General features: G+C 38.1%; 1 protein-coding gene across 1 annotated transcript; it reads left to right on the plus strand.

The window, feature by feature from the left end:
* Positions 1-18097: 18097 nt before the first annotated feature.
* LOC142341421 (uncharacterized) lies at positions 18098-21847 on the plus strand. The gene is made up of 2 exons (XM_075392351.1): positions 18098-20750; positions 21097-21847. The coding sequence occupies exons 1-2, from the start codon at positions 18366-18368 to the stop codon at positions 21625-21627; spliced, it is 2916 nt and encodes a 971-aa protein (XP_075248466.1). The 5' UTR covers positions 18098-18365; the 3' UTR covers positions 21628-21847.
* The last annotated feature ends 5370 nt before the right edge of the window (positions 21848-27217 follow it).

The raw sequence follows: 27217 nt of genomic DNA on the forward strand, positions 1-27217 counted from the left end.
TACTACTACTACTACTACTGTTTCAACACTTTAATTCCAAATATGAAAAAAAGGCACGGTTGGCAACAAATACAAACAAAACAAGAAGAGTTATTTGTTTGGTTATTCTGTGAAGTGCTGTACGACGAAATTGTTGAAGGCATTCTTTGACCCGGCTGCTGCTTTCTCCTGCAATCTGGTGAACGATACTTTGTTTCGTACACAGTCTCCTTCGATTTGACTCATCCACGTTTTCCGTTGCCCCCCAGGAGCGCGTCTAGCATGGACGTATTGATCGGGCGGGTCCCAATCGAAGGCACTGCGGGCTAATCGTCCTGGTTCCATTCTCTGGATGTGTCCGTACCATTTTATCCGTTTGAGCATGATCATCGTGGATAGTTGGGGCATTCGTGATCTTGACATAATTTCTTCGCTCGTTGCTTTCTCCAGATATGACACACGTAGAATTCTCCGAAGACAACCACAGTGGAAACTCTCAAGTTTTCTCTCCATTAATTTCGAAAGAGTCCAAGTCTCTGAGCTGTACAGCACGGCTGATAAAACGAGTGCTTTGTACAAATTGCACTTGAGGTGCAGGCTGAGCTGCTTGCTCTTCCAGAGATTTTGGAAGTTAGCAAACCGTTGTCTACCTTCTGCAAGTTTGCAATTGACTTCCTGCAGGTCTCCATGCTTGAGGCTGACATATGATCCGAGATACTTGAACGCTTCTATGTTTTCAAACTCGTTTCCCAGAACATCTTGTACTTTGCAGGAAAACACGCGTGTGGCAACTGCTTTAGGTTTGCCACAGTATCTCGATTGGTGAACTTTTCGGCCATTGACTGTTTTGAACTTTCTTTCACACTTGTCACAGGTAAGGCTCGCCTCTAGTTGCTCGAACTTTGACTTGTCGACGACATTCTTTGACAAACCGGCTTTGCAGAATCTTGTTTGGTGCACTTTGCGTCCGGTAACTGTACTGAATTGCCGCTGACAATTCTGACATCTTAAAGACTCTTGGTCAGCCACCACTGACCGACTCTCATTTTCTAGCGGCTCTGAATCTGCTAACGCAGATTGTCCTTGTGAAGCTACCAACGCTGGCTTAGCCACCGCTAAGCTTTTCAATCTTAGCTTCCGGCCATCTTGTGTTTCGAACCAGCCCGCTTTCTTTTTCGTTCCCAGCAGCACCTCCGTGCTGATGGTTAGTCGTGACTGGCTAGATGTCTCTGCCAGGAGTCCTAGTTTGCCTTTATGTGTTCCAGTGAGTATCTCCACGTTCTGTTGGATACTAGGCACTGCAACAACATTTGGGATGTCGCATTTTACGCCCATATTCTTTGTTTTGGCCACATTAATCTTCAGACCAGCGGCTTCCGCAAGGGCCTCGATTCGATGTAGGTTTTCTTGCACCTCACTGTCTGAGACCCCCACGAGAGCAACATCATCAGCAAAATCTAAGTCAGCCACCAATCTCCCAATGTCTAATCCTCCATGCACCGAGTTAGCCAAAATGTAGTTGATGACAAGGCCGAATAGGATTGGGGACCACACATCACCCTGCCTAACGCCCGTTCTGACATCAAATAAGCGTCCTTTCTCACCTTCGGCTTTGACTCGACATTTGAATCCATCATAGCTGTTTCTTATGATGTTTATCACTTTTTGCGGAAGACCATAGTGTTTCATTATCTGGTACATCTGCTCACGATCGACAGAATCGAATGCCGCTCGAAAGTCTATGAAACAAAAGCTAATATCCAATTGAAACGCCATTGATTTCTCTATTATTTGACGCAGGGCAAAGAGTTGATCGGCGCATCCTCTGCTTTTTCTGAAGCCGCACTGCTCTTCCCTTAAGACGCGATCCACTGAATCTTTGCATCGATTGAGAATAACGGAAGCGAACACTTTGCCTGGTACTGACAATAGAGAGATCCCTCGGTGGTTCGAACACTCTGACCTCTTTCCTTTACTCTTGTATAATGGAACAATTTCTGCTACCTTCCAGTCATCGGGCAGAACTTCCGTCGACCAACACTTATCTATGATGTCCCAGAGCCACTCGACAATACCCTTGTGTGCTTTCAACATCTCACAGGAAATGTTATCGGGTCCACTTGCCTTGCCATTCTTCAACCTGCGGACAGCTTCAAGCACTTCTTCAAATCGAATTGGGCTCAGGTCAATCGATAAGCTTTCAGCTGCTTCTTCGGGATCCAATCTCGTACTGCAACTGGATGTTGAGGGATTCAGGAGTTGACTAAAATGTTCCGTCCAGCGTTCAAGTCGTTCCTCTTTCGTCCGTAAGTTGACGCCAGTGCTTGAAACTAGTTTGGTCAACTGGGGACTCCAGTTACGGCAAATCTGCTGTGATGCCCCAAAAACCTCCTTCAAGTTGCCTCTGTCCGCAAGGCTCTGCACTTCTTGGCCTTTGCGTTCAAGCCATGCCCGTTTGTCTGCACGTAGAGCTTTTCTGACTTCCTTACAGCAGTTTGTGAACTCTAACAACGCCACCGCGCTGCTGTGTTTCTTCAACTGTAGATCAGCTCGTTTCCGGATAAGTTCCAGAGAATCTGGAGAAATCCAGGGTTTGTTCACTCGCTTGTCCGGAAGGAGGCATTTCACTGCTGCTTGGTTCAGGGCTTTTCGAAAATTGTCCCAAGTCTTGAATTGAGTTGTGAAAAAATGCCAGAATGCTTTAGTGATTGTGTGTTTGTTTATTTGCCTCCAAATTTTTGAGTATTTCTATTTACAACGTTGTTCTATTGTTTCGTCGGTGGAAGAAGTTTTAATCGGATTTGACTAGTCGGTTATTTTTAATTTTCAGTTCACCTCTACAATGTGGCCTTGTCTTCTCGTCTTCAGGATTTTAAAGTTTGTCGGAGTGTCAAATTTATTTCGTATAATAGCTAGCAAGAAAAGAAGATCATGCATTTGAACGTAGTGACAGAGTGGGAGGAGTCTTAGGCTAATGAGACGTTCTTTTTATTTTTTATGTGGGTTTCCTGGAATCCATTTAGTGGCCATTGTAATATCCATGCACTTTCTACGGTTACGGTTTGGGTTGGATGTTATTCTTAAGCACTTTAAACCTCGGAGTTACTGAGGAAAATTTTCCAAGATTTAGACTTGAATTTAATTGAGCAGATGTAAATGTAAAATCAGTTTAATACAAAGTTAGATCTATTGCTTGTAAATGTTAGAAGTTTTGTGAAGATGAGAGATGTAAAGCAATTAAAGAGAGGCAGATCGATTGTGTAAGGTTTAGTTTTGAATATGTTCTTTGGTTTCAGTCCTATCAATGGTTAATTAATCTTAGGTTATTTTTACAAATTTTCGTTAATCTCCTTGGGATTTTCCCGAAGTTATTTTCTACCGCACGGGTCCCTGTTAGTTAAACTATCAGATAACAAGTTTACCTGCTACATTACATTATTGTTCACTATACTGACTCCCTCTTAGAAAATGCGAGTGTTCCACTCACTCACACAGCAAGAGTTTCAAATGTCCATTTTCGAGTTCATATATTCTTGTGCTTTTTCAATCCCGTACTTGTCATAAATATTACGGGCCTCCTCGTCTTCCATAATTTTCTTTGCTTGAAGAATGATTTTGAACATGTCCTCACGACCACCCTTGTCCGGATAAAAGAGCATTGCCAACGTTTTGAAATGTTTCTGGATAGTACTGGTTGTGGCCCCCTATGGCAGGAATAGAAGTTCATAAAAGTTTGAAGGTCGACTGAACGGGCTCTGCGCGTTGATCGCCTCCAGCTTCCTCTGTATGACCTTCTACCCCTTAGCTTTCTATTGTCTATCTCGGCACTATCTAACTCCCGAGCTAAGCACTCCCGCTCGTCCACCAGAGCGATACATTCCCTTGTTTTTGTTTCGGCTACGTTTGTAACCTCCTCCAACTCTTTCTTCAATGTTTCCACCTGCCTACTGCAGGACTCCCGCTGATTCCGATCGTATTCAAGTTGCCGTTTGGTCTCCAACAATTGATCACCTAATCTTTGATTTTCAAGTTTTAACTGCCGGAGCTCCTCTTCGAGCCGAGCCCCGGCTGTTCCCAGCATTTCGCTGTTGTCAATCTTCTTTTGTTGTTCCTCGATTCTGTGTTGCATCTCACTTATCTCCCCAACGCTAATTGCGGCTCTATCCACTAAATTGGGAGGTTGCAGCTGCGTCAATGGCACCAAGTACGTTTTGTTTGAGGTTACTGCAACAATCCGATACACTTGGTGCCTGACTATCGACCTGACCTCGAACAACTCGAATAGATAGTAGCAAAAATCACCGATTTTTGGTTCTGCCATTCCTACATATCATACACTTAAATTTTTCTAATGTATCAATCTCATTTTCTGCCATATCTGGTACAGATTTTGCCTTTTTTAATTTTATAACTACGATGTTTGTTTCACCATCACACCGTTCAATTGTCCTTTTTCTTGTCAATTTTTGTTCCTTTGTACGTTGTTTTAGATGATGAAAATAGCCTTGTTCCCCCATTGGGTTAATGGGTTGCAGTGCAATTACAGGATTGGTGCCACTGCGTAGCATATCGGTTGAAAGAAACACGCGTAACAAACAAAATACGATTTTAGATCCAATAAAAATAGTCATCAAACTGATGGTTATTTCCCTGGCCACATGCCAGATTTGTTTCACTTCATTACCCAAGTATTCAAAAATCAGCAATTCATGCCACTGATGATTGTACTTTAAGTCCGTGTTGAAATACTCTAGAGGCTCAAATAAACCTCCTTGTCCCAGGAAAACTTCTCTTCTTGTTATCGTTTTTCTCGAATGCTTTAATCTTTGGGCCCTTTAGCTGAGTTCTAGGTCCTTGTCATTGAAAAACCCTTCCATTGGCGCCGAAGTTGACCAATTGACGTTAACTCTATAATTAGGCATATCATTGGGTTTTTCAATCAATTGTATTCTTCGCCCATATGTTATCCATGACCCATTCTGCAATTCAAGAGCGTTCGGGTACATGGGGTTGCAATTAATCAGTGTGAAATTTCTATAGAATATTCTAGAAATGGGATCCATGTATCTAATTACTTCTGAAGTATTGTCAGAAGACACCCAAATTGGTACTTCCTCCGTACAAAACTGATTTTCGACAACATGTACGATTACTTTAGAGCACCTATGGACATAAAGTGTTCCTCCCGCTCTTTCTGCGTGTGTAACCAGAGCGTTTTGTTGACTTGAAAAAATTTGGTGTGCATTTCCGTTAATTTATGTTGTTAGAATCATAACTCTGTGCAGTTTTTCTATGAGACAATTTAATAACTCTATTTGTTTCAAGTTTTCAAACATGCCTCGAAAATCCCACACAAAAAGTTGGTCGAGTTTTATGTCCCTGAGGTCTGTCCCAGATATATCTGTTGTTGAAAAATTTTGTTCCGTGGCCGTCAATTTTTCCGTTTTGTAAAACAAATTTCTGTGGTTTGTTTCAAAAAGCAGAAAATTGTCTATATGTTTTGTCTTGTTTTTCAACTGGACAATTAAATTTCTTTTTCTGTCTAATTTGCTCGTCAAGTACTTTTTATTTCCAGCGCGGACTATTTTTGCTGTTATCGAGTCTGAAAATTTAACGATCGTTAAGATGTTCGGTTTTTCGTCTTGGTCGAACAGATATTAAACTGAATCTATTTAAAATGTGTCTCCTTGATATAATAAGGTCTGCTCCTGTTTCAAAGGGTCTTAAAAATATAAACATGTTCCTTCATTTGCTTCCCTAGTTTCAATGTACAAAGTCCCCATGAAAATTTCAGCATTTATCATGATTTTACCATTCTGTGTTTCACATTTTGGATTGACCCAATCCACGGGGTAGACATAATTCACTCCTTTCTCATCTCCGCCTCTCATGAAAGTTTCTGATATCTTCTGAACAAATTCAGCGTCGGTTTGGTCAACATTCATCTCGCTGAGTACTTCTTTGGGAGCATTGAATTCAAAATCACCAAGACCCGGTAACCGCACTTTGTGTCCCTGCCATAGATTTTGACAGACTAACTCTTTTATTGGGCAAAACGTTGGTATTGTTTGTGATTTTTCGTTTAAGTAAGTTGCGTCGTCATTCCAACTACTCTTTTTCAGCACAGTTACCGTATATGCAGCCCTTTACATGCAGTATTTTAGTTTACTCATGCTGCTTTTGGCGTAGATCAGTCATCCTTTGTTTACATGCTCCTCATTTATATGTGACGTTTCACATTTTGTCGGTTCCGTTGTTGCAAATTTCTGCGTCTGTAGAATGTTCTCAAAATCATACCCCACAATCTCCAAGGATTGTGAAAAACCTAATATGCTAACCAACTGAAGAGGTTTCCAGTTCAGCTGCACGATCCAATGTGGGTTCCACGCCCTCTGCATTTTGTCGTATCACCTTTTTTAAAAAAATACAACCTTATCAAATTTTTCATCTGAATGGTTATCTTTGAATAAAAAATAGTCTTTCAGTTTCCGTGGTCTTTTATTTCCGACGCACTTCTTTTCTGATATCGTCGTTCAGCGACATTTTGCGAAGTAGAAGCCGTGCTCCTATTTGGAATTTCTTCGCCTTCACTCCTTTCAGGATATTGACACCAGACTATCCCGCTTCTGCTGTGTGGCTACTTTGGGCGCAGGTATCTTTGTGCTTCTGCTCTTATTGTTGGTTTTAGTATTTATTGATTCTCTTGTACTTCCACCCATAGGTGTTTGAAATGATTCATCTTTGACTGTCTCATTGTGAGTTTCAGTATTAGGATTAATTTGACTAATATTTCCTTCAGGTTGAACTTCTCTTCTTTCTGTGTCATTCAATATTGAGGTCACCACTTCAATTTCCACAATATCATTGTCCTCCGTAAAGTCGTTTTGTGTTATTCTCGGTTCAATCTTTCCATTCTTAGGTTCTTTTTTATCATTGGTAGCACTTCTACTGTTAAAACGTTTGAGTCGATCGTAGTGGACCTTTTGTTGTTTTTTTTTGTTTTCACATCCTCAATAACAAAGTTCAGATCGTTTATTATTTCACGTATTACCTACGGTCCGCTGTAAAAAGATTTATATTTCTTTGTCTGGCCAGTTTTTATTGTGGGGTTGAACACCATTACTAAATCACCTACTTCATATTGTGGTCCAAATGTGCTACTGTAATAGTAGGTTTTTTGTCTTTCTTGCTCCACATCCATGCTTTCCCGTACCAACTCATGGCACGTTTGTAGTTGGTCTTTCAAGCAACCAACGTAATCACTCAAAGTTGGGTAGATTTTGGTTTGTATTGTTTGATACATGCAATCAATCGGCAGCGCGCATGATTGTCCAAAAAGGAGGTAAAAGGGGCTGTACTTTGTAACAGAGTGAATTGATGATCTGTACGCCATCATTACTAGCGGAAGGTAGTCGCTTCAGGTGTTCTTAGAAAATGTGAGTGTTGCACTCACTCACACAGCAAGAGTTTAAAATATCCATTTTCACCCACATATTGTGTTGTGATGTTCACCCACATCTTTTGCAAGACTCTCTTCGATTGTGCGATTGGTGCGCTCTATCATTGCGTTTTCTTAATGGTGATAAGCTGTCGTTGAAGTCTCTTTAATTCGCGCTCTTTACACATGTTCTTGAAAAGATTCGACCTAAAATTACTGCCCTTGTCGCTATGAAGATCTGCCGGACAACCAAACCTTGAAACCCATACGTTTACAAAGACCATAGCTACCGCTGAAGCTTCTTGGTTGCTCATGGGAATTGCTTCATACCATTTTTATAAACTGATCTTCAATTAACAGAATGTATTTGTTTCCGCTGGACTCGGGTAAAGGTCCCATAATGTCTAAGGCAACTTGCCAGAACGGATGACTTAGTTTCCACGTTGTCAGGCTGTGTATGTGTTTCTGGTGTGGAGATTTCTTTTGACAGCATTCTTCTTAAGAGTTTACCCACTCGTGGACATCGTTTTTCATCCCGGGCCAGTAGAATTGTTCTCAAACCCGATCAAATGTCTTGGCCATACCAAAATGTCCGCAATGTTCATGAAGGAAAGGTAGAATTTTTTTAAAAGTGATCTCTGAATGATTGTTTGCGTTAAATTATTAAATTCGTCAATGCGTTTCTGTCTTTTGATTAGATCATTTTCAATCCGTAAGTTTCTGAAATCAGTCAAAAGCATCCACAGTGCCCTAGAGGCTCCTGCCATGTGTTTTCCTTGAGGGCGTTTCCCGTTCTCAATCCAGTTTCTCAGTATAATGAGGTCGGCTGCATTTTTCTGATGTTCAACTATTTGTTCAACAGATTTCCCTAGTCCAATGGACCAGATATTTTTTTCTACCGTATTTATTTGGTTCACTTGATCGCATTCTTTGACTTGGTCTTCAGTCTGTGGAACTCGAATAGATAGTAGCAATAATCACCAATTTTTGGTTCTGCCATTCCTACATATCATACACTTAAATTTTTCTAATGTATCAATCTCATTTTCTGCCATATCTGGTACAGATTTTGCCTTTTTTGCTTTTATAACTACGATGTTTGTTTCACAATCACACCGTTCAATTGTCCTTTTTCTTGTCAATTTTTGTTCCTTTGTACGTTGTTTTAGATGATGAAAATAGCCTAGTTCCCCCATTGGGTTAATGGGTTGCAGTGCAATTACAGGATTGGTGGCAATGCGTAGCATATCGGTTGAAAGAAACACGCGTACCAAACAAAATACAATTTTAGATCCAATAAAAATAGTCATCAAACTGATGGTTAATTCCCTGGCCACATGCCAGATTTGTTTCACTTCATTACCCAAGTATTCAAAAATCAGCAATTCATGCCACTGATGATTGTACTTTAAGTCCGTGTTGAAATACTCCAGAGTCTCATGCTCATATAAACCTCCTTGTCCCAGGAAAACTTCTCTTCTTGTTATCGTTTTTCTCGAATGCTTTAATCTTTGGGCCCTTTAGCTGAGTTCTAGGTCCTTGTCATTGAAAAACCCTTCCATTGGCGCCGAAGTTGACCAATTGACGTTAACTCTATAACTAGGCATATCATTGGGTTTTTCAATCAATTGTATTCTTCGCCCATATGTTATCCATGACCCATTCTGCAATTCAAGAGCGTTCGGGTACATGGGGTTGCAATTAATCAGTGTGAAATTTCTATAGAATATTCTAGAAATGGGATCCATGTATCTAATTACTTCTGAAGTATTGTCAGAAGACACCCAAATTGGTACTTTCTCCGTACAAAACTGATTTTCGACAACATGTACTATTACTTTAGAGCACCTATGGACATAAAGTGTTCCTCCCGCTCTTTCTGCGTGTGTACCCAGAGCGTTTTGTTGACTTTAGAAAATTTGGTGTGAATTTCCGTTAATTTATGTTGTTAGAATCATAACTCTGTGCAGTTTTTCTATGAGACAATTTAATAACTCTATACGTTTCAGGTTTTCAAACATGCCTCGAAAATCCCACACAAAAAGTTGGTCGAGTTTTATGTCCCTGAGGTCTGTCTCAGATATATCTGTTGTTAAAAAATTTTGTTCCGTGGCCGTCAATTTTTCCGTTTTGTAAAACAAATTTCTGTGGTTTGTTTCAAAAAGCAGAAAATTGTCTATATGTTTTGTCTTGTTTTTCAACTGGACAATTAAATTTCTTTTTCTGTCTAATTTGCTCGTCAAGTATTTTTTGTTTCCAGCGCGGACTATTTTTGCTGTTATCGAGTCTGAAAATTTAACGATCGTTAAGATGTTCGGTTTTTCGTCTTGGTCGAACAGATATTAAACTGAATCTATTTAAAATGTGTCTCCTTGATATAATAAGGTCTGCTCCTGTTTCAAAGGGTCTTAAAAATATAAACATGTTCCTTCATTTGCTTCCCTAGTTTCAATGAACAAAGTCCCCATGAAAATTTCAGCATTTATCATGATGTTACCTTTCTGTGTTTCACATTTTGGATTGACCCAATCCACGGGGTAGACATAGTTCACTCCTTACTCATCTCCGCCTCTCATGAAAGTTTTTGATATCTTCTGAACAAATTCAGCGTCGGTTTGGTCAACATTCATCTCGTTGAGTACTTCTTTGGGAGCATTGAATTCAAAATCACCAAGACCCGGTAACCGCACTTTGTGTCCCTGCCATAGATTTTGACAGACTAACTCTTTTATTGGGCAAAACGTTGGAATTGTTTGTGATTTTTCGTTTAAGTAAGTTGCGTCGTCATTCCAACTACTCTTTTTCAGCACAGTTACCGTATATGCAGCCCTTTACATGCAGTATTTTAGTTTGCTCATGCTGCTTTTGGCGTAGATCAGTCATCCTTTGTTTACATGCTCCTCATTTATATGTGACGTTTCACATTTTGTCGGTTCCGTCGTTGCAAATTTCTGCGTCTGTAGAATGTTCTCAAAATCATACCCCACAATCTCCAAGGATTGTGAAAAACCTAATATGCTAACCAACTGAAGAGGTTTCCAGTTCAGCTGCACGATCCAATGTGGGTTCCACGCCCTCTGCATTTTGTCGTATCACCTTTTTTAAAAAAATACAACCTTATCAAATTTTTCATCTGAATGGTTATCTTTGAATAAAAAATAGTCTTTCAGTTTCCGTGGTCTTTTATTTCCGACGCACTTCTTGTCTGATATCGTCGTTCAGCGACATTTTGCGAAGTAGAATCCGTGCTCCTATTTGGAAATTCTTCGCCTTCACTCCTTTCAGGATATTGACACCAGACTATCCCGCTTCTGCTGTGTGGCTACTTTGGGCGCAGGTATCTTTGTGCTTCTGCTCTTATTGTTGGTTTTAGTATTTTTTGATTCTCTTGTACTTCCACCCATAGGTGTTTGAAATGATTCATCTTTGACTGTCTCATTGTGAGTTTCAGTATTAGGATTAATTTGACTAATATTTCCTTCAGGTTGAACTTCTCTTCTTTCTGTGTCATTCAATATTGAGGTCACCACTTCAATTTCCACAATATCATTGTCCTCCGTAAAGTCGTTTTGTGTTATTCTCGGTTCATTCTTTCCATTCTTAGGTTCTTTTTTATCATTGGTAGCACTTCTACTGTTAAAACGTTTGAGTCGATCGTAGTGGACCTTTTGTTGTTTTTTTGTTTTCACATCCTCAATAACAAAGTTCTGATCGTTTATTATTTCACGTATTACCTACGGTCCGCTGTAAAAAGATTTATATTTCTTTGTCTGGCCGGTTTTTATTGTGGGGTTGAACACCATTACTAAATCACCTACTTCATATTGTGGTCCAAATGTATTACGGTCATAGTAGGTTTTTTGTCTTTCTTGCTCCACATCCATGCTTTCCCGTACCAGCTCATGGCACGTTTGTAGTTGGTCTTTCAAGCAACCCACGTAATCACTCAAAGTTGGGTAGATTTTGGTTTGTATTGTTTGATACATGCAATCAATCGGCAGCGCGCATGATTGTCCAAAAAGGAGGTAAAAGGGGCTGTACTTCGCAACAGAGTGAATTGATGATCTGTACGCCATCATTACTAGCGGAAGGTAGTCGCTTCAGGTGTTCTTAGAAAATGTGAGTGTTCCACTCACTCACACAGCAAGAGTTTAAAATGTCCATTTTCACCCACATATTGTGTTGTGATGTTCACCCACATCTTTTGCAAGACTCTCTTCGATTTTGCGATTGGTGCGCTCTATCATTGCGTTTTCTTAATGGTGATAAGCTGTCGTTGAAGTCTCTTTAATTCCCGCTCTTTACACATGTTCTTGAAAAGATTCGACCTAAAATTACTGCCCTTGTCGCTATGAAGATTTGCCGGACAACCAAACCTTGAAACCCATACGTTTACAAAGACCTTAGCTACCGCTGAAGCTTTTTGGTTGCTCATGGGAATTGCTTCATACCATTTTTATAAACTGATCTTCAATTAACAGAATGTATTTGTTTCCGCTGGACTCGGGTAAAGGTCCCATAATGTCTAAGGCAACTTGCCAGAACGGATGAGTTTCCACGTTGTCAGGCTGTGTATGTGTTTCTGGTGTGGAGATTTCTTTTGACAGCATTCTTCTTAAGAATTTACCCACTCGTGGACATCGTTTTTCATCCCAGGCCAGTAGAATTGTTCTCAAACCCGATCAAATGTCTTGGCCATACCAAAATGTCCGCAATGTTCATGAAGGAAAGGTAGAATTTTTTTAAAAGTGATCTCTGAATGATTGTTTGTGTTAAGTTAATAAATTCGTCAATGCGTTTCTGTCTTTTGATTAGATCATTTTCAATCCGTAAGTTTTGAAATCAGTCAAAAGCATCCACAGTGCCCTAGAGGCTCCTGCCATGTGTTTTCTTTGAGGGCGTTTCCCGTTCTCAATCCAGTTTCTCAGTATAATGAGGTCGGCTGCATTTTTCTGATGTTCAACTATTTGTTCAACAAATTTCCCTAGTCCAATGGACCAGATATTTTCTTCTACCGTATTTATTTGGTTCACTTGATCGCAATCTTTGACTTGGTCTTCAGTCTGTGGAACTCTCGACAGACAGTCCGCGTGAGGGATCATTTTTCCCGCTTCGTGTTTGATTTCAAAGTCAAACTGTCCGAGCTCTTCTATCCATCTGGCCAACAATCCGTCTAGTTCCTTAAAACTATATAACCACGTGAGGCCCAATGGTCAGTAACAATTAAAAATTCCTTGCTCAGAGTAAAACGTTCTTTTTTGTTTAATAGCTTATAAAGCGGCTCTGCTATTTTTCCGAAATCTTGTATGAATCTTCTGTAAAAGCCTACTAGTCCTAACATAGCTCTCAATTCTTTTTTTGTTCGTGGGCTTTTCCTTTTACTGACTGCCGCTACTTTCTCCGGATCCACTTCTACGCCTTGATTTGATACAATGTGTCCCAGGAAATGAATTTTTTCTGAAAAATCCTGCATTTTGAGCCTTTTATTTTCAATCCAGCGTCTTTACGTCGCCTAAGTACGAAATCTAGACGGTTGAGATGCTCCTCAAAGGATCTACCGAAGATGATTATGCCGTCCAGGTATACTAAAGCCACTTCATAGGAGAGTCCCGACATGATCAATTCCATTAAATTTTGGAAAGCTCCTGGCGCTGACGCCAAACCCATGGGTAATCTCTTCCATTTCTAGAGTCCCATTGGAGTTACAAAAGCTGTCACGTTCTGTGACTCTTCATCGAGTGCCATTTGAAAATATCCCAATGTCAAATCGATATTGGGAAAATAACAATTTCTGTCTAGAGAATCAACAACGTCATTTATTCTTGGTAGCGGCTAAATGGTTTTCTCGATTTGTTTATTCAAACTTCTGTAATCTACAACTAGTCTGTAGCTGCCATCTTTCTTCTTCACCAATATTGATGGTGATGCCCAACACGAATGGGTTGGTTCTATTAATTTTGCATCCTTTAGTTCTTCGACAATTTTTTTCTTTGCTTTTCTTTTATCAAGGTCATACTGCAATAAATTCTTCTGAACGGCTCTGCATCTTTGTTGAGTTTAATCTGGTGTTTAAATTTGTCACAATATCCTAAGTCATTTGAGTTTCGTGAGAAGACTTGTTGATGTCTCGTGAACAATTCCTGTACTTTCTCTTTCTGCTGGTCATTTAGTTTAGAACCTTCCAAGTTTGCGTGTTTTCCCATTTGAAATGTTTCCAATGTTTTTGGTTTATTTTGATTTGTGAAAATTCCATTAACAACTAATTCTGTTTGTTTTCAAAGTAAGTTCCCACTTTAGTGCTTTTATACACGGTTAATGGTGCGTCCGTTAGATTTAACACTTTTATCAAACTCCAGCCATATTTCATTGATATCATACAGGCGGCTATAAGCGAACCAGTCTTTAATTCAAAATCTTCAATTGCTTCCACTAATCCTTCCACTCCCGGAATTTCTTTTCCGTTTTCATCAGCTAATCTAATTTTCATTAGATTTTCGTTTTTACTCTGTATATAAGTGTTTTGTCCCGCAATTGCAAAAACTTGAACACCTTGCGTTTTCTCTGTGGTGAGCGGTATTGAAATTTTAAAGTGACTGCTATATAGTTTCTCTTCGTGTAAGTTCAATACACATTTATTGGTTTTCAGGAACTCAATTCCCAGCAGACATTCTTTACCTTCGTCTGCCGTTATCACAAACTTTTGTTCAACCTCTGGTAGTCTTGGTTGCAACTGTACCAAAAGCGTTACTCTGCCTATTATTTTGACAGCTGAGTTATTGGCTGTTAACACTCAATTTGTGTATCTTTGTACAATTCCCGGTTTTCCCTGTTTTTCGTATGTGGGCCAGCTGAAAAGCGATATACTACTTCCATTGTCTATTAATCCAACGCATCTGTTCCCATGAAGTATGATTTCTGCGTTTAGAAATTTAATTGTGTTTGTCGAACAAACTCTAATGACACTGCAGTTCTCGGTGGTTTTCTTTTTAAAGGGGCAGTTTATTTTCAAGTGTTGGGAACTTGCACATTGGAAACAATTTCGACAATTGCTCGAAAGGTGTCCTTCTTGTCCACAGGCTCTGCACTTGAATTTCTGCCTGTCGTTCCTCCTAGACGGTTCCTCTCTTCCAAAAGATCTGTATCGGTGACTAGGTCCTGGCGTTGGAAATCGCCGCCGATCGTTAAACCCACAGTCTTGTTGCTGTCCTATGTCACGTCTGTCGTCACCCCACCGTCCCCGGGAACCACTTCGCTCCCTAGATTGGTTTCGACGGTTTTCTCGCTGTTTGTCATCTACTGACAATTGGTTCACAAGCTTGGTGACGGCCTCCACTAAATTTTCTGTTTCATCTCGTCTAATTACCGCAACTTTTGGTGTTTGCTCTTCCTCCTCTATTCTTGTTACAGCTTCCAGATGCAATGCTCTTTCCAAAACTGTTTCAATTTTCATATCCTTTTCGCCGATTTGCTTTCTGAGATCTAACCTCAACTGACTATGGTTGATTCCTTCTAGAAATCCTCTCAGAACGAGATGGTCTCTAATGTGTTGCGACTCCGTTGGGTAAGCTTTCAAAGCCAAATGCTCTAAATCTCCCAGAAAATCTGCCAGTTTTTCTCCTGGTTGCTGTACGCGGCGAGCTAGCCGTCCCCGGAAAACGACCGGTTTTTTGCTGTAGTATTCTCGAAAAGCTTTAACGCATTCATCATTATTTTCTCGTGTAGCTTGCGGTAGAGTGCGATAGAACTCTATCTCAGATTTTTGTAGCCTAAGTGCAAAGTAATGCGGCCGTTCATCAACTTCGCGAGCCGGATCTCCTTCAGTTCTTTTCCACTTTTGTAGTTCCGCTAACAGCTCAAAATGCGTCACGTAACTTTCCAAGTCGTTTGAACTGGTGAATGCTTCCGGTGATAGCATTCTAGAGGTTGAGCCCGTTGCCATTTTAATGTTCCCCTACTTGCATCGTGCCCTTTTAAAACTTTGTTAAGTTGTTGAAATTAATAGTTTCTTTAAAATAATTATCAAAAAGATCGTCACTGGAAGGTGTTTTCTTATTTTATCTTTGAATTTTTATGGCACTCTTTTTATTTTAATGTTTAAAAACTTTTGTTTATAAAAATCTAACGCTTATTTCAATACGGTATTTCTTTTTTTACTTATTTATTTATTTTTCTTTATTTTTAAGGAAGTTTTAATTTACAGTCTTATAGACAACTGTCCCACCTAATTTCTTTTCTTTACTTTAATATGATTCTTGCTGAACTCCGATTTTCCTAGTTTTATTGATGTTTTTAATATATTTTCTGTTCTATTTACGACGAGGATGATATTAGGTGCTTTAGTTTTCTTTTACTTTCTCCTGCTTATTGTTACTTTTTCAATTATTTTCGCTTTATTTTCTTTTTTTAATGTCAGTTCCAGAATAAGTCAATATATAACTTTCAGCAACTGTTTCGATTGATTTTACAACGCGACTATCCCGCACTTTTTTCCGATGTTTATGCCGCTCGTTATCTAAAAGTCAATTTAGCAAATAAGGTCGAAAGAAAAAAATATTTCCTAGACTAAAAAGACTTACGCAGTGGCGATCAGTTTCAATTACGAACGACAACAACAAGAAGGAACTCTTTATTTCTACTCATTTGGTGTGATGCGGTCTTTCCACACAAGGAAGTTGCTGTCTCCACCAACGAGTAAAAGATAGCACCATGCGAGTAATTTTTCACTTGTTTTCCTGCGACTGGTTTCCTGCGGTTGATTTCCTCCGCTGTGACTTCTGCAATTGATTCCCACAAAAACTGGTGGAAATAAGTGGAAATTGAAGATTTTTTAACCCAATTCTTGTGTTTTGTCTCGAGAGAAATTCGATTTGAGGAGTTTTTGGGGTTAAAGTGCTTTTTATTTGCGTCTCCCTGCCAACAAATTTGTTAAAGATTTTAAAATGTTAACTTTCCTTTAAATTTCTGTCGCCAGTGTAATATCCGTGCACTGTCTACGGTTACGGTTTGGGTTGGATGTTATTCTTAAGCACTTTGAACCTCGGAGTTACTGAGGAAAATTTTTCAAGTGTCAGACTTGAATTTAATTGAGCAGATATAAATGTACAATCAGTTTAAAATAAGGAGAGATCTATTGCTTGTAAATTTTAGAAAGTTTGTGAAGATGAGAGATGTAAAGCAATTAAAGAGAGGCAGCTCGATTGTGTAAGGTTTAGTTTTGAATATGTTCTTTGGTTTCAGTCCTATCAATGGTTAATTAATCTTAGGTTATTTTTACAAATTTTCGTTAATCTCCTTGGGATTTTCCCGAAGTTATTTTCTACCGCAGGGGTCCCTGTTAGTTAAACTATCAGATAACAAGTTTACCTGCTTGACGAATACCGTCATGAACAAACATTCCTTGACGTGTCCCGTCAAGATGAAATTCCATGATGATTCCCATCATTATTTATGATGCTTTCTCTATATTGTTAAAATCCGGTTTACTATTAGTAACAATCTCTTTTTGTTCTCCTATTTGTTTGTGAAGATTTCGAATTATTCGTTTAATATGTAATTTATGAGCCTGTCATTCATTATGGTTCACTATACCATGATCCGTACTTTTTCAATTTCGTACAAATTGGTGCGCTTTGGCAACCATGCTTGTGAGCAGTACGTCAGCATTGGGAAATTATAACCAGTACAGCAGTTATTTTTGGTTGACGTTGAGATTGCTGAGATACTTCGTTTTATTTGGAAAAATGCACTAGTCGCTTTTTGCATTCTGTGGTTGCAGTTGCCTTGGCATGAGAGATTTGATGTAAATCATGGTCTTTTTGGGATTCAGTTGTTTTTTTTCTGGCCACACATAGATGTGAGATTTCCCCTAACATTCAACAACTTGAATTCGTTAGCATTAAACTTCCATTCCATTCTCTCGGCATCAGTCTTTAATATTTTTGCGATTCTGTCCAGTTTTGTCTGATCATGAACAATGAACTTGTATTCGTCTACAAATCCAAAACCTTCAATATCAGGATTTGTATCTGGCAAGTCATAAAAATTAAGACTAGTAGTGGTCCAAGTATGGAACCTTTTGGGACTCCACTTGTTACGTTCACCAAACTTGAACAACAATCTCCAATTTTGACAAATTGTTTTCTATCTTCTAAGTATGAGTGCAAGAGTAATAATATATTCCCTCCTACATCAAAACTTTCGACTTTCTTAATGAGATGATGTGGTAGTTTATCAAAAGCTTTTGCAAAATCTAAGTAGAGGATACTAATGTGGTCCGATGAAATTGTTTCAAATTGGCGATATACTGTGTCAAGGAACAGTAGAAGCTGAGTGGTTGCCGATCTATTCTTGCGAAAGCCGAATTGGTTTTCGTTTAATGACTGAAAACTAACTTTATCTGTTTTGAAATATATAGTTTTTGTAATATTGTAATAATTAATCATGTAACATTTGCCTGTAAAATACACTCCCTTGAAGTTTACACTAGTCGGTAAATACTCAGGTATTTCAGTGTTTTCTATTTTTGGTTTCTCTTGTACACTTTAGGATTGATATCTTTATTCTAACGTTTACAGTGCAAAGTTAGAGTGTCTTCGTCTAATGAAATCCCTCGCGTAAAGAATTTCCAGGCTACCCAATCCACCAGTCCGGAATTTTCGATAAGCTTTCTGATACTATTTAATAAGTTTCCTGAATTGATGAGCTCTCTAATGCTGCTCTAATAAACTCAATGTGGAAGTTAGTGCAGTTGTTGAAACTGCAAACCCATCTAAAAGATGTATACAAAAACTAGGGTGCCCTAAACCGGAGACGTTGAATCTCTGAAGTTTAATCTTCTACTATAGATCCAACTTATGTTATTGTTTTCCATTCTTTAGTGTTTAATTTTCGGTGCAAATGTAGATGTAGCTGTTTACCAATCAAACGAGTTGCTTGGTGTGTCGCCAATATGTCAGCGTATCAAAAAATTTTGCGTGAAGTGAAATTGCGAGTCAATCTTGAGGTGATATCGGTTCGTGAAGATGAACAAATTCGTGAAGCTCTAGAAAGTATTAGGGCAGAGCGTGGGTCGTTCCGTGGACTTAATTCGAGAGATCTAGCCAAATTGGTCATTGTAAAAGTGAATGGATTCAAAAATAGCAGTACGCACACTTCCTCGAGTGAAATTCCAGAAATCAGGTGTAGAGAAAATGAGACTGAAGGAGCCAACGAAGTAGCTATGCTAGACGACAACAATAATGCAATTAAAGCTGCCTCAGTATCACTCAAAGAGTTACGGAATGATGGGTTGATGAGTTGTTATCAGGATAAATTGACCACCAATTATGAGCAGAAAATGAATGTCGAAAATTCTTTAATCTGTAGTGGTAAGAGTTGTGCAGACGATTCAAAAACTATAGTTCCTGCTTTGCTTCACCATCAGAAAAGCACGGGAAAAGTAGTTACAACAGATGAAAATTCAGTACTCTCTAATTCGGAGGTTGTCAATGCAGTAGAAAAACATGGAGACCAGGAACATGCTGCAGTCTCGCGTCGAAACCTTTCTCTATTAAGCGACGATCCAACAGTTTCTGAGAGAATAGCCGGCCCTAAAAATGAGTCTCAAAACAAAAGTCCCGTAGAAACTGAAAGAGGAATTTCAACCTTATCGAATGTTTCAACTGTTTCCAATGTACATCTGGTCAAAACAGAAGCCACAGAAATGAATCACGTAGCGTCTTGTGTCGAAGCATCTGAACAACAGATCACGTTGAATGCACTCAAAACTTCACCTCAATTCAGTGATGGAACATACAGTTCTGGATCTGCGAAGCCGCAGCGTCAAAGAGACAGTCATCAAAGGAGGCAACAGACATCTTCGATTTCTGTAAGTCCGAAAACGAATCGAAATAGTGACGAGGAAAATGTGCATGGGGAGCAAATGGCTGAGTTATTCTTCAACGATCAAAAATATGAGATGGAGAAAAATAGCAAAAGTGATGATCTAAATTTTATTGCAAGTAGACAGCAGAATGGTTCGGGCAGTACTATGTTTGATACGTCGAAACAGCCCCGGCCGGTTGAATCATTAAATGGTAATTATTCTCGTGTTAACTTGCCTTCAAATATTCAAATCTTGCCCTCAAGTGAGTATCCGGCTTCCGCTATCGATTCAGGGTCTCTTCTGACTGGGAGAGTTTTAATAAAGGATTTTATACCGTATGCTATTGAAAAATGTGGCGGCTTGGATCCGAGCTACTGGGAGGTTGTGTCAATTTTGTCATCTTTCTGGCGGGAACGGCACCCTGAGGGCTTTGATCGATTCAAGAGTCCGGATATGTTATTGGACGAGGTGAAGAAGCGTCTGGTCGATAATCGCGAGTTCAAAAAGGTTATAGATAAAGTCTCGAACATTGATAAATGCAACAGTATTTGTAATGGGGAATATTTTATATCACCCGTGGATAAGTTGACAGAGGAAACAGAGAACACTCACATCGGTGCAAAATCTTCAAATGATTTCTTGGCGAGTTGCAATTTTCTCAATAGCTCAGTGTCTGCCAAATCGAGTTGCAATTCATCGAAATCCATATCGTCAAGTTCGAGTCTTGATTTCTCTTCCTCTTTAGAAGGAGCTGTGTTCTCTAATGTAAGTGTGAATCCTGTTTCACTAATGAAGGACATTTCTAAGGAAGAGGGATCACTCGAAACTGAAGCTTTAACCGGAGCTGTACGAGGAATATCTGAAAATTTGAATCTCCAAATTGAATCAAAAAAATCTTTTCCTCCTAAAATTCAACCTATCCAAACCTCTAATGAAAAAGCACCTTTTTCGAAGCCCCCCTTTCCAAAGAGTCTACCAGCTGCTACAAAATTTGCCAACTCGCACTCAACTGACTCACCTCCTCCCGGCTTCGGCGACGTCATATTTGACAAAAAAACAAAATCACCTGCCAATATTGCTACGTGTGCACCTCAATTGGTTAGAAAGACGACTGAAGTTGAAGCTGTCAACGCGAAGTCACAACTCAAGCCAAGTTTGTCTGATATGGGTAGTTTAGGAAGCACATCGCAAGAATCATCTGCAAATACTGGCGATTCGAAATCAGGATATGCAATGACAATTGAGCGATTGCCTCTTCTGCAACGTAGAGGATCCGGGGAAGGAAAGGTATCGTGTCGTCAATGTGCCAATTCACTAGTGCCTGGGAAAGGCAAGCTAGAGGTGATGTCATGTGGGCACTGGTTACATCAGAGTTGCCAGAGAATGAACTCAACTGGATGCCCGAACTCTTGTTCCCGTCACCCTTCCACAGCTAACAGTCTTGTCAATATGAATCAACCATTGTCTCAGGTTTGAACATTGTAACTCTGATGTGTTTCTAAATTGTCTCGTTCCTAAAACGAGAATAGTTTACTGGGTACAATGTGATCATTTAGGTTTGGTTTTTTTAATACTATTTCTATGCAATTGTGCTTATAGCACTCATCTCGTTGACTATATAAACCAGTCCAGACCCGGTTGTGTGTTCATAAAGTCTTGTGAAAACAGATGTTTTAGTCATAAAGTAAAGGAAGCAGTTCCTAAAAGTATATAAATAGCCGTTCAAATTGATGTAGTATGTCATAATTAGTCAATGTTTAAAATAAATTGATGATCGGCGATACGAGAGAAAATTTTCAATCTTGTTTATATACAGGAAAGCAGGAATGCGGAAGAATGGCAGACTGTTCCCACCAAAAAGGCCACAAACTTTAAGCCCAATCTACCCGCTGAGACAAAAGGAAGTGGAAAGAAAAAGGGAAAGAAGGGAAACGGGAAGGCAAAAGCGGCACCAAAAACGGCTTCTCAGGAAACAGAACCGCAATCAACAACTAATACTGAAACAGAAACACCAGCAGAAGTAACAACTACAGCTTCTACTGTAAGTCAACCTGCAAGTCAACTGCAACCCACGATGCAATACAAGAACAGTACTAAGATACAGATGGTAGCAAATGGGCCGACTGCTTGGAAGCAAATAGTAGTGCCAACTACATTCGAACAAGACACGTCTACTGAATGCCCTATCTGTTGGAATGCATTTGACATTGCTCCCTCTATTGAACTGACATGTAAACATAAATTTCATAATCATTGTCTACGAAAGTGGATTTCATGTCAAGGCAGTTCCTGTCCTATCTGTCGCAGGTTTGCATCACAAGCTCATGAGTTCCCAGCTTTGCAATGACACAGCGTTAATGTAGATCCTAGCTATGTCTTTTTGAACTTAGTATGCAGTACATCTCTTTCTGTGCTATCTGGAAGTCATTCTTATTGTCACTTTTATCTCAAAAATGAATTTTTTTTGTTCCAATTTGCATTTGGTAGTTATCGAGTGTGTTATTTTATAAACTTTATTTATGCCTTGCCTAAATCTTTTTATATTTAATTTAGGCTGTTGATACTGACTTTTTCTGCACTGCTCATGAGACGTTACTGCCACCCCTCAATAACTACGAAGATGAAATGATCTACTTTTTGAAATTGTAGATTTCAAAGTATAGAACGAACTGATTTGAGTAATGCGAAACAGTATCCCTACAAACCATGTTGCGTGCTTTGCTTGCAAACATTTTGTGAATTGTGTATTTATTCCGCATGGAGCTGCAAAATTAAGAATGAATTTTGCGTACTTTTCGATGTGACTCATCCATTGTAATAGTAGGTCATCGGTTTTTGCAAAACTGTTTTGGTCATTTTTAAATTGACAAAATACTTGGTTAGAGAACTCATTGTCGAAACTAGTTCTAAGTTTAGTTGATTCTCAGAAAGTTTTATTACGATCAGGTTTGTGCCCGCAAATCAGCATGGTACCCACGCAATTGAGTCTGTCTTTTGTTCACATCAACCCACACAATCGGGTCCTCAAAATTTGACGGAACATCGAGCCGTTTAAAAGTAATGGCAACCATTTAAATAGGTTTGTTTTGGTTGTTGGTGAATATTGCAACTCAGTTTTGTTGTGGATACCCCGAGAGCCTTGTCATGCGGATTCCCATTCCTAGCGGTAAAAAGTTTTAAAATCTTCCACGCAAATCAGATTTCAAATCTAATTTTGTCCAAGTTCAAAGTCATTATTCATCATAACTCGCTGCAGCTCTTTGGAAATGTTATTAAAAGGGTTGCTCACACTCCTCAGTTTCCAGCATAGGACTCTTAGCTAAGGATATCTACTGAAATGGTTTTGTGAAGTTTAAATGACAAAGCTGCTCAACAAATCACTCAAAATGAAACAGTCAGCACTTCTTTATTTGCCGGCTAAAACAGAAAAATTTAGGTGAAGTGGAAACATTTTTAGTTCTTTAACTAAAAACATTCAACAATCGGAGTGTTTTTATACCACTAAAAAGACATTCTTTAATTTGATGGGGACACTTAAAACTAATTGAGATGAACAACAAAAGATTTCATTTCCATAATTTTTTGAAGTTGTTTCACATTTTCTTGAAATACAAAAAGTGATGAAAAGTTGGCTGCCGTAAAAATGTACCCTGCTTTTGTTCATATCAAATAGAATAAGAGCAAAATAATGAATATAGGCAGGCGCGAAGCTGTAAGCTAAGTGTAGCTATATCGATGCGCTCATGGGTTTCCTTCTTTTTTTTCTTTTCCGTCTGTTGCTCACTCTTTTTAAAGAAACTTCACGCGGGCAAAACTATGCGCGGCAGCCTCATTTACCATTCAAAGTACTTTTCGAAATGCGTTCATCTGTGGCACTTCATTGGTTTCACCCATTATCAAAAGATTGTTGGGTTGCGTAATTTCTTCGACCATTAATTACATAGTTTTGATCTTATTTTTTTTTACATATCAAGGGCCTGCAAATTCCTTCTACCACTTTCAAGCTCAATTATGGTTTCAGATATAGTTTCTCTGATAATAATAAACACCGCTGCTAAAAAACACCAACAATTAGAATATTTTTAAAACACAAGTTTTTATAACAATGTTTTTAAATGGGTAATTTAGATGGAGTCTGAAACTGTTAATTCGTTCATTTGGTTCTGTATCTGTTAGTGCTTTTAGTCTAAGGCATGCAAATCTGTTTGCAATTTTTTCTTGAACAGTGCTCCAATAATTTATATAAGAGAAATTGAGATAAAACTTGTTTTCATAAAATCATTATTCCTAACCGTCCGAAGGCTTAAATGCAGTAATTTTAATATCAAATAGATCAAATTGGTTGTGCTTATATTTGATTAGAAAGCAAGGAACTGTTGATTGATTTGATAAAGGTATTGGGGGTTCTCTTCTGAGATGAAATTGAGGTTCCTAACTCAAACTTAAAATAATTGTAAACTGTTTTTTTTTAAAATCATTTTACGGGTTGAAACTTTGTTCGAACGCAATTTGCCAATTCTAAAAACGAACTTTATAAATTTCAATCACTCTCGAACGAACTTTCAAGCAATTATGGCGGTTTTTTGCCTGGTAATTTCACTTTTCCTATAACCTGTGGCGTGACCTATGTTGGTCTTTCGATTACAGTTTTAAGCAGCTGAACACAAATGTCCGCAGTAAATCTCAATGTTGGTTTATTGTTCCGACCCCTCTTGAGGGGGGAGGAACTATATACTCAACTGGGTTTTTTTGTTCGGTCAATTTTGGCCGATCGATATATTCATCGTAGAGATTTGAGACTGGTATCATTAGAAAGCTTGTCCAGCGTAGAATATGGAATTAAAAATTTTTTTTGATTTTAGTTTTCGACAGGGAGATATCGAAGTTTAAACTTTCGAGAAAATAGAGTGAAATCCGTTGATTTCATGCACCTTTTTTCGGAATTTTTGACTAAAATTTGCCATTTTTAATAAAATTTTTCATGAAAATGTTGCTGATTTCACGTTTAAAGACAAAATACATTGTCGGCTATTTTCGTTGATTTTTTTTTGTCAAATTCCGGCTAAAAATTTCACAAAATTCGGACTTTTTCATCAAAAACAGCGCGAAATAAGTTTCTTTAGTCCCTTCCGATTAAATTTGCAGGAAGTGCACACCCAATCACCACTAACACAATCTTTGTAGACCGAAAAAGGGGCTAATTCCACTTCAACTTCCGTTGAGAGTGCTCTGTAAATAAAACTTTGCCGTTTTTTGCTAACTTTATTCGTTGATTATCAAAAACGCATCATTTACTTTTGATTTTTTAACAAACAAAATATCTATATCAATGACGTTCCAAAAATTAAATATTCCTAATGGACAATCAACATTATCAGGACTAGTTCTGTACCAATCTTGTACCGTTACAATCCATAAACAATTCGGTTTGTCATCAGTCGGTTTTTTTTTTAAAAAAAATCTATCTTTTTTATATTATTTAAATAACAGAACATTTCAAATCAAAGCTCAATAGTGATAGGTCCTATTGGCTTCCTAATAAGCTCGAAGTTGATTTATCTAGTTGATTGCTTGAAAGCTTATGGTCGTTTTCATTTTTAAAATATTTGATTTTTAAATAAAAAATCGCTAATTGAAATTTGCCTCCATTTCTCTCTTACTTTGGTCAATTTTTAGCTTAGTGTCAGCAATCAAAGAGTGCTCCCTCTTTCTGCGGAATTCAAATTTGGTCTTTGTTGCGGTTTTACGTCTTAAGTTATGGTGTTCGGGCTTCGATACTACTAGATTTCGCAAATTATTTTTAATTTTTAGGTATTTGCCCATTTTTCATGTTTTCTTATTTTGTCAAATTATCACGTTATTGTCAGTTCATATATCACATTTTTCGCGTTCAAAATAACGCACAATTGAGAATATTTAAGTCCTTATAGATATAGATTGTGGTTCTTTACCGACAATACTTTCTCGAAGAATTTAATTGAATTTTTTAATTTTATCTTTAACTGTCGTTTTTACCCTGTCTTTTTAGTCGTTTTTAATTTCGTGTACAATGACCCGGTTTGATTGGCTTTTCCTGGAAAAGCAGATGAGCCGATGTTCTGATATTAGAAGATAGATAATGGTTTTCATGTCTTTGAAAACAATTGTTTTCCAAAATGAAAAAAAAAAACATTTCAACTTCGCAATTTTGTTCCTTTTATTTTCTGTTTGTCACCTGGAAACGTTAATTAAAGTTTAAAGATGACATTTTTTTGTCAAGAGAAGGTGTCAAAAGGGATTGGGTCACAAAATCTAATGTTTCTAAAGAATTCGTTATGAATTTACTGGCTTCGACACGGGTTTTTCACAAAAAAAAGTAAATTGATTTTCGATTTTTGTCATATTTGACGTTCTTTTTGTAGACGTCAGACATGTTCCGGATAGTTGCATGTCTCAAGGGCTTCTTTTAGAACAATTAACAAACCTGTTCAATTTTTTCATTTTGTAATTAATGGCTCTCATGTCTTTGGAAATAAATTTTTTTTCGAAAAAAAAACAAGTATTAAATGATTCTGCATTTTTTCTTTTTTGTCTAATTGTTGCTTATTTTCAATATTGAGCGGCCACAAGATACGTTATTGGTATTCGACGAACGTGCAATCGAACATATTTTGGGGGCCAAAGTATGGCTTTACGGCTTCAAGAGCATTTTCTGGCAAGTTTTAATTGATTTTTAGTTTGTTGTCTATTTGTTCTTTTTGTAACTGCAAAAAAAATTTGAATACCAAGAGTTCTTAATTCCCTTCTATAAAAGCATTGGTAATTGTAAACCTATGGGATATTTTAGTTGATTCTTATGGTTTTCTTTACCTTGAAATTAATTGGTTTTTTTTAAAATCAGCGAATTTTCTAACTTTAATGTTTCTGTTCTTTTTTATCTAATTGTTGCCAAGCTTTATTATGAACTGGTGAATAACCATTTTTTTTTCTGGTGAATTACACGTTATTTTGTTTATTTTCAGTTTTATCTGACGCTATTTTGACTTTGTTATTAAGTTTGTTTTTGAAAACGGACATAAATTTTTTGATGTAATTAATGTTTGTTGTTGTTGTTTGATTTTGCCGTTCGTCTTCGCTCGCTTTCTTAATATCGGCATATCTCATCAATCTAATGCATCATTTTCTACTCCACTGAGTTATTTGCTTTGGAGGCTATCTTTTCGTTCATACAACAGTTTTTTTTTTTAAAATACGTGATTTTTATGTGTTTTTCTATCTGTTCCTCATTTGGTAGACAATTATGCCAAAATTGCGGATCAGCGGGGTCGGAACCTTATGTGCGATCGCACATTACCGAGCCGCCTTGTTATCTCTGAAAACGTAATCTGCAGCTCTTTCGTGAACTTATTAAATTGTGAGAAACCACGGAAGTGAGGTGACATACGCGAATCGTTACATTAAAACATTTTTATGCTAAGAATTTGCCTGGTGGTGAATGAAAATTGTTTATAGCACTTAAACTGAAGAGCAAAATTATGTTTCAGATTTTGGTTCAGTAGATATTGGTATTCCAAAATATATTTGCATCAAAGGGATTCCAATTACAACACATAATTATTGTAAGAAAGCAAAGGTAAATCAGAAAGGATTAGAAATAAAGCCGGAAAGTTGTTTCCATTGCTCAGAGAGAAGGCGTTCCTGGGAAAAAATTCGATAATAGCTTGCTGTCAAGCGCGGTTTGAACCATTGTCTTATATTGAAGAAAGGCTGTAAAGTTTGTCAATCATTGACGATGTTTTCAATTTTTATGTCTAAGTGTACACCGAGGCACTCAAAAAAGATGGTCAAAATTAATAAAATCAAGGAAAAAAGTTCGCCCTTCTTGCTCTCCAATGCAACTGCCTGTAAGGAATTTTTCTTCCATGATTCAAAAATTGGATTGTGCAGAAAACTGTTTA

This window comes from Convolutriloba macropyga, chromosome 6, assembly GCF_964194025.1.
Source record: "Convolutriloba macropyga chromosome 6, txConMacr16.3, whole genome shotgun sequence".
Taxonomy (NCBI): Eukaryota; Metazoa; Xenacoelomorpha; order Acoela; family Convolutidae; genus Convolutriloba; species Convolutriloba macropyga.